This window comes from Natrix helvetica (assembly GCF_964273705.1).
Source record: "Natrix helvetica genome assembly, chromosome: 2".
In the NCBI taxonomy this organism is placed as follows: Eukaryota; Metazoa; Chordata; class Lepidosauria; order Squamata; family Natricidae; genus Natrix; species Natrix helvetica.
The window spans coordinates 199,647,821-199,659,376 of record NC_138552.1 but is presented as its reverse complement, the minus strand read 5'-3'; the positions used below and the strand labels follow the sequence as shown (position 1 = coordinate 199,659,376).

Genomic DNA, 11,556 nt, shown 5'->3' with positions numbered 1-11,556 from the left:
TTGTCTACTAGATTGGATATACAACAACCATCTCAACAATCTATTCCACAGAAGCTAAAATGTTAAACCAATGTGTCAAGTGGGTATAGCTAGTCTTAGATTTTACTTGCACAGGTAAACAACAAATTTCCAAGACTGAAAACCTGTTCTAGTCTATCAAAAATATTTTTTTACAAATAATTGATTACCTTAAAGTTTTTCACAATAAAACACTTTTTGAATAAATTCCAGTAGATTGCAGATCCCTGCTCCTTCATTAAAGAGAAAAGCAGAATCTTTGTGCTGGACAGATAATTTAGCAATTTACAAAAATGAAAAGAGAGATAGGGCTAGAACTTTAATTATGAAATAAATAAACATGGCACTCTTTAAATACATTTTCTCACATTTTTTTATTCATTATTGATTCAGTCTTGAAATTGCAAAATAAAAGTCACTGAGATTCCTCCTGAAAGCCACAGATTTCTCTAGAGGCATTGTATGTATAATTTTCTATTACTTTTTCCCCCCAATTTGGTGGTCTTTCATTATTGGACAGTGCAATCCTATAGGGATAGGAGAGAAGAAACCGAGAGAGAGAAATTAAACCGATCAGATCTCTAGTGTCTAGTGAATTGATTCATGCTCTCTTTGAACTACTTCTGTCCAAATATCTGTTTTTGCCATTATTAATCAAGAAGAAATGACAAGCATAAGGGCAATGAAGGTTTTTGTAACTGTTATAGTGAGTCTCTATAAGGCAGTAACAAGACCCCACTCACTCCTAAATTCTTCAGGATATTCTCTTAGAGACTCAATGAATGCAACCTTACTCTAATGTGATTGGATGTTGATGAATAGATTGACTTCTAGGTTCCATTTCCTTAAGAAGTCATCTGATTTACGGTAAGTCTGGGCTGAGGTGCAGGTAATGTAATACATACTGTACATTTAATATACTATTAACTCAGTGTATTAACCAAAAAGACCTTTGGTTCCCTTTTATCTTCCACCTTCACTAGTACAAAGAACAGTCTTTGATAGACATGTAGCTAAAGCACTGAAATCGGATTAATCTGAGCGCTGATCCTTAAACACCTTTCATGACTAAGCAGAAATTCTGCCGATATTTTTAAAAAAATATCAGAACTGTTTGGATGCAAGCTTGATTGTATCTGCCAAATTAAATTCCACAGAAGTTAGTTGACTACCGTACGTTTGCTCCCTCCTTCAAAAACATAGTAAATCTTTGGGTACATTTTGCCTCAATTAGCATGCTCAATGTTACAGTAGACAGGTATTTCCTTTTCTCATTTATTACCTGCCAAGTAATAGATCAATTGCCACTTTCAAAGGGATAAGCTTTGATTTAAAAAAAAAAAGATGAAGATGCATATGGCTTAATCTAGTTTTTAAAGGTGGCAATTAGTTATCAGGAGATTTGATGTGTGGAATATTTGTGTGGAATTATGGCATGCTACCTGTATTTTTGCAGAGCCAAAAGTAAATATACCCCAAGGTAAATTATTACAGCTCATTCTTATTCATTGCAACATTTTAATAAGCATTTTAGCCTGATGTGTGTGTTCTTTTTCTCGCGTGCTGTGGTCTTAAATTTGATGGCAATTAGATAAGACTAATCAAAGGAAGAAATAGAATGTTGACAGAACTTTTTCAGCCCAGGTGTTCCTAAAGAGCAAAGCTTCCATTTGCTGCCAAAGTAGTCAAAAGTTTTGCATTTGGATTCTTATGAATGGTTGTGAAGATGTTTGTTCTGTGACAGCACAATTCCCCTCTGTGTCGGATCAGCATAGACAGCTGTGTCTTTCAACAATGGGCGGCATTGTTAGGGCAACTTTAAAGAAGGTTCTGTAAGTTAATATGATTATGCAAATATTGCTTGAACTACCTTCTATCTTTCACAAGTGAACACATTTCATTCTATGCCTCTAGTTCTGCTGTTCAAACCTTGAACTCTCCATTAAGCAAACCAATTCTAACCTACAAATACACTTTGGTGCTGCCAGTTTGCTTTACTCTAAAACTTCTGACTTAGAGAGACAAGCAGAAATAGACTGGACTGTAAGACTAAGTTTCATTCAGGAGCAGATTTTGATACTTGCATACTCATAGATTTCCTTGTTCTCAAAGAAGGTATTATTCTCAGTTGTCTTTAGCTACTGTCATGGTATCATTTGTGGAAGGGGAAGAGCTCCTGTGATTCACTAATGCAGGACTGTCAAACTCGCATCCCATAGGCCAGATGTGTCACGCACTGGCCGCGACCATGCCTGGTTCAGCAAAGGGGGAAAAAGTTGTGATATGTTACGTGATGCTGCCATGATGACGTGACTTTGACACCCCTGCACTAATGGAACAGTCATTTGGTTCTTTTGCTACAGGGATATAGTAGTAGAACTTTTTGTTACTATTTGAAGATGAAGGAAGGGCTGATTATATAATCTGATGAAAAGTTTCCCAGTTCCTTGTCTCTTGCCAATCCAGATTGTCATAGCTGAGATTTGTCGTGGAAAACACAGATTTTGTTTGGTCATTTATGGAAGGGTACAGGCTCAATTCAGATGTGGTTTAGACTTGATGATGACTATGTAGAACAGGGGTGTCAATCTGGTGGCCTGCAGGATGCATCGTGCGCAAGCCACACCCACCCCAGCTCCACGAAGGGGAAAAACATCGCGATATTTTACAACGCGGCAATGTGACACTGTGAGTTTGACACCTGTGCTGTAGAAGATGTAGTTCCAGATGAGGAAAGTCAATAAAGATAAGTTTATATCAGAATGGAAAATTTTGATGGAAGGTCTCCTTTGCAAATGTTTAGTGATAACACATTTACATTTCTGGTATATCTTGTGAAAACATTAGGAGTTCATTAAGAATATTTTCCATCAAGAATTCTGATCCAATTTTGAAAATGCATGACAGGAGGTAAACTTCCTAGTATTTTAAAATTAATAAAGAAGATAACGGTTTCAGAGGGCCCAGAATACTTTGTTAACAGTATATAGTTTAGGGAAGACCCATATAATAAAAATTAACTTTTAAAACATGTTTAAGTTACATTATTTTATTTAGACCTCACCAGTTCCAAACTGACTCTGTGCAGTCTTGAATGTAACAAATAAATAAAATTACAATATATACATTAAAAGTAACAATACAAACAAGAATCGCAATCATGCCAGTTTTCACACAAACTTATTCATTCAAACTTATTCATTTGTTTCAGAAGCATCACTAGTTGGTATTACTCAGTGACTTACTTACGTGCAGGTCTGACCGAGGTCTTCTCCCTACCTGAACATTTGCAGCTTAGCCTTATTGTCAGGAAGGAGTATTAGGTATGTTCACTGCCTTGAGTTATTTATAAAAATAATAAAGATGGGAAAAAAATAATCTAAATAAATAGTCTCTTGGAGAGGCACTTATTCGGCAGATGTAGAATAAACAATGGATTATATCAGGTACTGTCTTGCCAGAACTGAATTTACCCATCCAATGTGTACATTTCTGGAAGATAATGTTAAGAGCCCTCCTCTTTCTGAAGTGAGGGTGACATGGACAGGACAATAGGTCTTCTCTGTGGGTAGATGCATCTAGAATGGAACCTTTACACCCAGAACAGAGGTGGGTTGTTCCTGGTTTGGCCCAGTTTGGCCGAACCGGTAGTGGAATTCAGTCCTAAGTCGCAGAACCGGCAGCGACCTAGGCCTGCCACTGGTTCCCTCGCCGCCACTGGGCTGCCGCCATTTTGGTTTTTAGTGACTGCGTGTGCGCAATTCACTGTAAATTGGTATACGCATGCACGCACACAGTGTGTCTGGTGTACTTGCGAGCATTGTACATGAGTTGCAAACCAGTAGTAAAACCAGCAGCAACCCACCCCTGACCCACAAATGTGTAAAGTTTCTCCCCTTATATGTTTTATAATATCTTTAAGACTAGTTTGATTATAGCAGGCTTACTCTAAAATAAAATACATTTTAAATACATTATGGGAGAAAAATTACTGCATTGTCGGTTTTTTATTGCTATGGTTTATTTTTTTGTTGCATCTATAGTTTTAACTTGTTGTAAGCTGTTCAGAAGCCTTTTGTGTTAGGTGGGATATAAAAACTGTAAATTAATAAACAGACAGACAATAATGCAAAACGAGGAAACAATGGGCAACATTTTTTGATATTAAATGATACATTAATGTAAGAGGACTGCAGCAATATTTCTATATAACAATTTTCAAATGCGTCAATGGGTTTCTCTATGAATATCAGTCACAAAGATAGGCACATTATTCTGAAAATGCTGCCATATGATTTCCCCGCCATGGACATGTTACATGATTGGGCTAGTATTTAAATAGCTTATGTAGGGTGTCAGTTCTCCAGGGCAACTACAACATTCTGAGATTAAATACTACTGATGTAATGCTGGGAACACAGGCACATATTTGACTGAGAGCACTGTAGAAGCATGTCTAATTAAGATGCATGTTCAGCGATATAGATGGGAAGCGGTGACATCACACACCATGTGTGCATCTTTTCTCTCTAGGCATAAATCCTCAAAACCTTACAGTGATGCTATCATGGTGACTCACTGTGTTTTAAAAGCAAAAACATGTACCTCCTTTATATATGTGTATATATATACTTTTACGATTGTAAACAGATGCATTGAAATATGTGGTGCGTATCTGTTGTCTTGCTTTGTGTTCTTGGTGTCCCAGCCTGTGACTGTTTCTCTCATTTGAACTAAGGCTGCCATTTGGGTGATCGACTTTCTCTGGTAGATCCTAGATCTCAATCGAGCATGGCTTTTGGGGAAAGTGTGTCAAGTGGACATGCTTCTCAACCAACACTAGGCTGCAGTCTGTAATATATTTTATTTCTCAAAAAGGTACTTGGGACTCAGAAGCATTCCTAGAAATAAAGATTATTAGGGGAAGGGGACTGGTTATTTCCAATATGTTGATACTGGTAGATACTAAGGGCTTCTCTGTGGCTTAATTTCACCAACATGCTCTCTATGTTAGACACATAAAAGCTTTGCAGTGCAGCTCTTTATCACACAATGTGCAGAAATATTATCCAAGTGTCTTGAAGTTTTCTATGTATGCTTGACGGCAGCATGATATTGTACCCTACAGTTGCTACATCAGGGATTGGTGATCTGTTCTGATGCTGGGTCTTACCTCCCCATCTTAACAAACCAAAAAAGAAACAAAGTGTCTGCAACTACAGTTAAATCTTATAAAATTCAGCTACCTTATATTCCGTTCTTCTCACATTTTTTATAATGCCGCATGCAAAGAAATTGAAAGCTTGTGAAATATGGGTGGCATTAAGGCCATCTCCCAAGATTTTACATTTCAAGTTTCCTATTTACTACTCCTCTCCTCCCTCCCTCCCCTTCTCTCCTGCTTGCCTTGCCTTCTTTCTGGCAAATTCTGTCCTCATGTCTATAGAGGCTAAGCAGTGCTATGCAAAACTTTGAAAGGTGCTTGATTTCAACTAAGGTTTGTGTGATTCTTGAAACTGCTTTGCATGGCAACTTTTCTGTTTAAAGATGACCACACTGATTTGCTCCGGCCGTAGATTCAGCTCTAAGAATTAGCATGTTAAAACAGAGTCACATTTGCTATTGAAACTACTGAATTGTTACAACTGCATTGCTTTCTTAGAAGCATATTCAAGGAATGTAAACCTGCTTTTGAGTAAATAGGGCTCCCAATTACACTTTTGAAATATTGAATTAGACTAGATTAAATCTCTACTTGGAATTGTTGAATTCCTTCTGATGAAACATGCAGGAGGTATAGGGTAAATGACAGACTCGTATAAAGCGAAACCCTTCTGTGCCAAGGATTGATTAGCTTTTCGTTCTAGGAATGTGATGAATATACTCAGTTCTTCCTTTGCTGTGGGGGCTCCCATAAGTACTCAGAGATTAACATTAATATTGTTAATATTAATCAATTAATATTTCCAGTAGTGTCTTTAGAATATACTGTATATTGACACAAATTTAAAAAGCAAACCTACGTGAAATAACAGAACAATTAAATCAGTACTACCTTTGCCCAGTATATAGTGGACTTTCAGCTGTATTATGACTACAAAAACCATGATGGCTATGAATAATGAAACTATGGTACAACACGTGAAGGATGCAGTCTGGATTATGCCAATAGCCATGTCTACAATTTCTTTAATGTGCTTATTTAAGATTTATATTCCAGAGCTCAATGTGGCATACATAGTATGTTTTTGTACCCCCCCCCCCCTTTCCAGCAGCTATGACTATTTGTTCTTACAACTAGTTTGCTATTGCTGATTTCTTCTATGGCTTCTTACAGTTGTAATAGTGTCTCAATTTTATGCTCTTGAAAAATGCTACGCAATTCTCTGGTGTGGGTATATGAAAAAGAGAAAGGCAGAGGACAGAAGTATATAAATTTATCAAATTAAAATAATATGGTTACTGGGGAAATCTAACCCTGATGGCCAAGCTAAGTGGCTATCTAAGAACCAACTTATTCTATCTACTGGTAAAAAGGAAGTGAAAAGTAAACCAAGCTAAAAAAACATGTTAAAGAATTGTGGTTTAAGGAGGGACACTTAGAAGAGACACAACTGGGTTATTTTACTACAGTACAGCTGGGCTATTTTATTATACTCACAACTCATCTGAGTAGTTCTTGTCTGAGAACCTGAATCGTTGCCAAACTTCATAACAGGTAGCAGGGGAAAGGCATAATTTATTGCAGTGCTTAACCCTTCCATCACCCTCTGTTTTTGTATTTCTCTAGTTATACGGCATAGATGAGGAATAAAGCTCTTCACTTTCCACTTCTCCAGATCTGCCCAACTTTGAATGACTAGAGCAGGGGTGTCAAACTTGTGGGCTGGATGTGTCACGTGCTGGCCACCCCCCACCTCCATTTTAGTGAAGGAGAAAAAAGTTGTGATGACGTGACACCGCAAGTTTGACACACTTGGACTAGTGGATCACTCATCCAATAGAATCCATTCAATTTGCTTCAAAACCTAACTCTCATGAGTTAATAAGGACACCACAATCACGTTGTAGTTGAATTGGTATCTAAATTTATGGATCAGTCTTTTGTTATCGTATAATCTATCTCTATTGGTAGTTATGGAAGAAGTAAATGGCAGTTAAGTTAATAATGGCGGAAAAGAGTAGGGATATTTTGCAACATGCTACTGAAATTTTTCTGTGCATCAGCACATGAGTAAGATTTCCTGAACACAACTCTCATAATCCTGTCATTTCAAGGTTTCAACTCTGGGGTTTCAATAACTGAATGGATAAAGAACATCAGTTTAGACTGTTGATAGAGGTGATCACAGAGGACAATGAAGAAACATCATAGCACCAATTCCACCTCTTATGTACTTGCATTAAATATATTAAGAGACATGGCATGCATTGTAATATAACAATTATTTCTATTTGGTGTTGTCATGGTAGATTAATTGGAACAGTGTTATATACTTATGTAGTTAGGCATTTTGTTAATTTTTATTGCATCTTTCTTGACTAATACAGAATTAGATTTAGAGATGAGTTTATAGAAAATGGGGTGAGGTATGGAATGAAGATGTATTTAGTTTTATTTTAAGAGATAGTAGTAAGGTAATGTTGAATATGCTTGCTGGGGTAAGGGGGGAAGGTTTATTTTTCCATTACTCTTTTTGGGGGAGTTAATTTTTATTATTTCTTTTTTAGTGTATTTTTGTGTTAAGATTCTTGTATATTTTTATCTGCTTAATATATTCTTAATAAAATTAATTGAAAACTTGGTATAATGCCTGTTTGATGTTCATAGAGAATTACATAAAAATGGAACAAATTATATTGTAAATAATTGGTTATGTTGGATGTGAAAGATGCACAGTATGCTACTATATGGTAAAATGGCTTTTTGTTCCTAATAATCTTCTTGCAATATTCTCATGGTTAGGTTAGGAATTGATTTATGCCATGAAATTTGTATTATTTTCTGCAAAGGCTGGATTATCATGGTTTTTCAGACATTATTTCAAATTCTCCTGAGGCTGCAACACGTATCAATTGAAATTAAGACCAAAGTTGTATCAAAGTATCTTTCACAAACCATTTTGTGGTTAGCTGCAGTCCAGTCTTATTTGGCGTTTGTGTTGAATGCTTTGGACAAAACATCACTTAGAAATATAGGAATGTTATGTATCAAAACTCTAACTCTATATCTTCATGATCTGGTCCCAGGGTACAAACCACTGACTAGAAATTTTAGGACAAAATCATTTAAATGTGTTTGTCATGTAGCAATAGATCTTCCCAAAATGTTGCCCCACCACCATGCCCTTTGGATATTACATGAAAACATTGTGGTCTGTTTGAGAGATGGTTGAGTTCCTTCACTGCCCTAATCAGGAAGCATTTGCTTGGTATGGTCCTAATGCCAAAGCTTATGTCTGTTTATTGTATGAACCCTCCAATTGTGACTTAACCAAAGCTAAGCAAACTATGGTTTATAAACCATGTGACCCAGACACAACATACATTAGATATGTGCTGTAATTAAAGTAGGGTACTCTGGATCCACAAGTACCTTCTCTGTATCTCTGGTTCTTTAAAGGCACCCCACCTTTCCCAAGGCTGACAGAGCAGTCATTCAGGTTCAGAAAATATATTTCTGAGTTGCAGTTTCACCACCTCAACTGACTACAGACAGAAGTATTAAAACCTTGCCATATTGTCCCATGAGAATATAGCTGATTCTCTACATAGACTCGTATTGTATGAAACAAGAATTTGATTATTTTACTTTTGAAATGGTAGAAACAGCTCCGACCTAAAATAAGTGAAGCTTACACATTCTAATATTTTGTAAAACTAACAGAACAAATGGATATAGTCGAATGACGTTCTTGACGAGTTTGCTAAAATGCCAGCTTATCTAAGGTAATAAACAAGCAGTTATCTTTTTACAAAATGCCACACTTTATTTATCTACAAGGCAGTACATTGTATTATAAAAAGTGCAGACAAGGTTGCACTAATTCTATTAAGGCAGCAATGTCTGACATTAAAAAAAAGCCATTTTCTCTTCACACTGAGAAAAATTCAGATATGGCAGTCCCAAGGCCATAATTTTCTTTTTGAATTGTGCAGAGTCTAAGTATGGAATCTTTAAACATGAGACAATAATTGAAGACATAAGCAAGATTGTGTTCTCCCAAAATACTAAAGATCTGCATTCTATGTTGTCAAAACCTCTGAAAATACATACATAGGCACATAAAAACTCTCAATAAGTGTTTCAAAATATTGCTTGTCCAAGAAAAGAGGGAGCATCAAAACAATATTGCAAAAATCAGAAATGCTAGTGCATAGTCAAATAGCTACTTGCTCCCCGTTTTATTTTTTATATAAAACTTTATAGTTCTTTAGTAGTCCATCTACATGCTGCCAAGTCTGCAGCAGCAAAAAACATTAAAAAAAAAACCCCAACCCAAAGTCCATTTGGCATTTACAAAAATTAAATTACTGAATAAAAATATAATTTGTTTTCATAAAACTATGCTTCATACAGTAAAAATAAAAAATAAAAGCAAGCTTTTCTTAATAAAAAAGGAGAAACTATCTAGATCTCCATTAAGTAGAACAGTACTTCAAATAATTAAAGGTAAGTGAGCATTTACACACAAGGTATGCCCCGCCTTAACTTTTATAATAGCATTTGCAGTAATGCTTTTCTTGCAGTACTTCAGACCAAGACATTTGTTCAATGATTTTAGCATAAGCTACTGATTGAGTGCCAGTTCTAAAAAAGAAACCAATAAAAACCTAAGACAACATTTTCACTGGCACTGGAACTCAGGTAGCCACTCTTCACTGAATTAATACTGTGCACTTGATCTCCCCAAACATTTTTAATCCTTTAAAATCACCGTGTTGTTAAAATCTGCATTATTAATAACTGTGTAAAATTGAATACCTGATAACTTAGTACAGTAAAGCATCATCAATATAAGAGAATGTTGCTCTGTCCATTTCCGTTTTTAAAGTTGGGTGAATTCCAACCTGATTCATATATGCTTGTGTGAATATATGCACTTTGTGCTGCTCCCAAATGTTGTACCATAACAACAAACAAACAAATATACAAAAATGTTTTTCTCCCATGTAGAAGAATGGTAAATCTAAATCAACTGTTAAGTGTTTTGAAAAAGAGAACGTAATGCTTGTTGGTGGACTTTTACATAACCAGAGTTCGAGCTGAGAATGCACCCATGTATTTGCGCGCTGGGTCGGAAAAAGTCAGCTGATCTTCCGTCTTCCCGCAGAAAGTTGAATCCCATGTGTTGCTAAAATGCTAAAGACAAAAAGAAGAGAGGAGAATTGAGAAACGGGGTTTTTCTTCTCCAAGAACTTAATACTAGGGACTGTGACATTGAGAAGGGGGAAGTCCAAAGGCTGCCATACAAACCACAATGATAAAATGATGATGGAATGTGTCATGACACGTGCCCTGGCCTTTTGTACATGCATCTTGACCTCAGATACCTAAATCAAGTGTATGGAATTGTAATACATGTTTCATCACTTGTCCCTGTCTTAGATGTCCCAAGGGAAGTCATTAGATTTCAGTCTAAAACACATAAGCAGGGTTCCTTTGGGAAGCAATACAGTACTCAGGAGGGGGATTAGCAGTGGTGGGTTACAACCTGTATGCCCCGGTACGGGCGTACCTGTGCCTGCCAGTAGCACCAGGTACCGTTCCGGTATGGTGATCTGGAGGGCCCACCTGCCTGTCCACACTCATTACCAGTATTTAAAGTTTTCGGAACTTCCACGCACGGAGCGTACAGCGCCTGCGTGATGCTATGCCAAGCAACTGGAGCACCGCGGGCAGTAAGTACGCATGCGCATGCTGTATGCATTCATGTGGTCGACGCCCAGCCCCGTTGCACTGTACGGAACTCACCACTGGGGCTTAGTCTCATGTAAAGACCAGTCAAGAAGAGCTCAAGCCTCACCTCCAAAAACCTGTTTAGTCTAATTTGTTACCAGCTTTCTAATGAACTTGGCACCTTTCTCCAATCCGCTTAGTTCGTAAGATTAAACTTCTGATTGCCTAGACAAGAACAGATCAGTACATTTAGATTAGGAATCAGTTGTTCCCTCCAAAGGCTTCTATTACAAATTGCTAAAATAATAGGAGCCAGAAGATGCCAAGTTTATAATGTCTACTCAACCTTTTATTAAGCTTTGAGAATGTGAGCAGGAACAAACTCCTATGTTTTGTGCCTCTAAAAGATGACTATTATTGGTTGCTTTTGATCTGGTTGTGATATTACTTTCAGGACATTTCTATGAGAATATTTCTGATGTTGCAATGTGGTTATTTATTCAGTATATGAATGATGAGTACAGCAGGTAACATGAAATTCAGGGTTATGATAAAATGCATGATAGATTCAACATTGGTCTCCATTGTCCTGTGCTAAGGCAACCAGTGAATCTTAAAACTGCCTTCTTCTATATCAC

At 36.8% G+C, this 11,556-nt stretch overlaps 1 protein-coding gene across 4 annotated transcripts in view; it reads right to left on the bottom strand.

Annotated features, from left to right (window-relative positions):
* Nucleotides 1-9,005: 9,005 nt before the first annotated feature.
* MYB (MYB proto-oncogene, transcription factor) overlaps nucleotides 9,006-11,556 on the bottom strand; it is a 41,598-nt gene continuing 39,047 nt past the window's right edge. For all 4 annotated transcript variants that reach the window (XM_081944865.1, XM_081944866.1, XM_081944867.1 and 1 more), the window contains one exon: nucleotides 9,006-10,381. In XM_081944865.1, coding sequence (XP_081800991.1) covers nucleotides 10,265-10,381 — 117 coding nt within the window. In that variant the 3' untranslated portion in view covers nucleotides 9,006-10,264. The remainder of the gene's footprint in view (nucleotides 10,382-11,556) is intronic.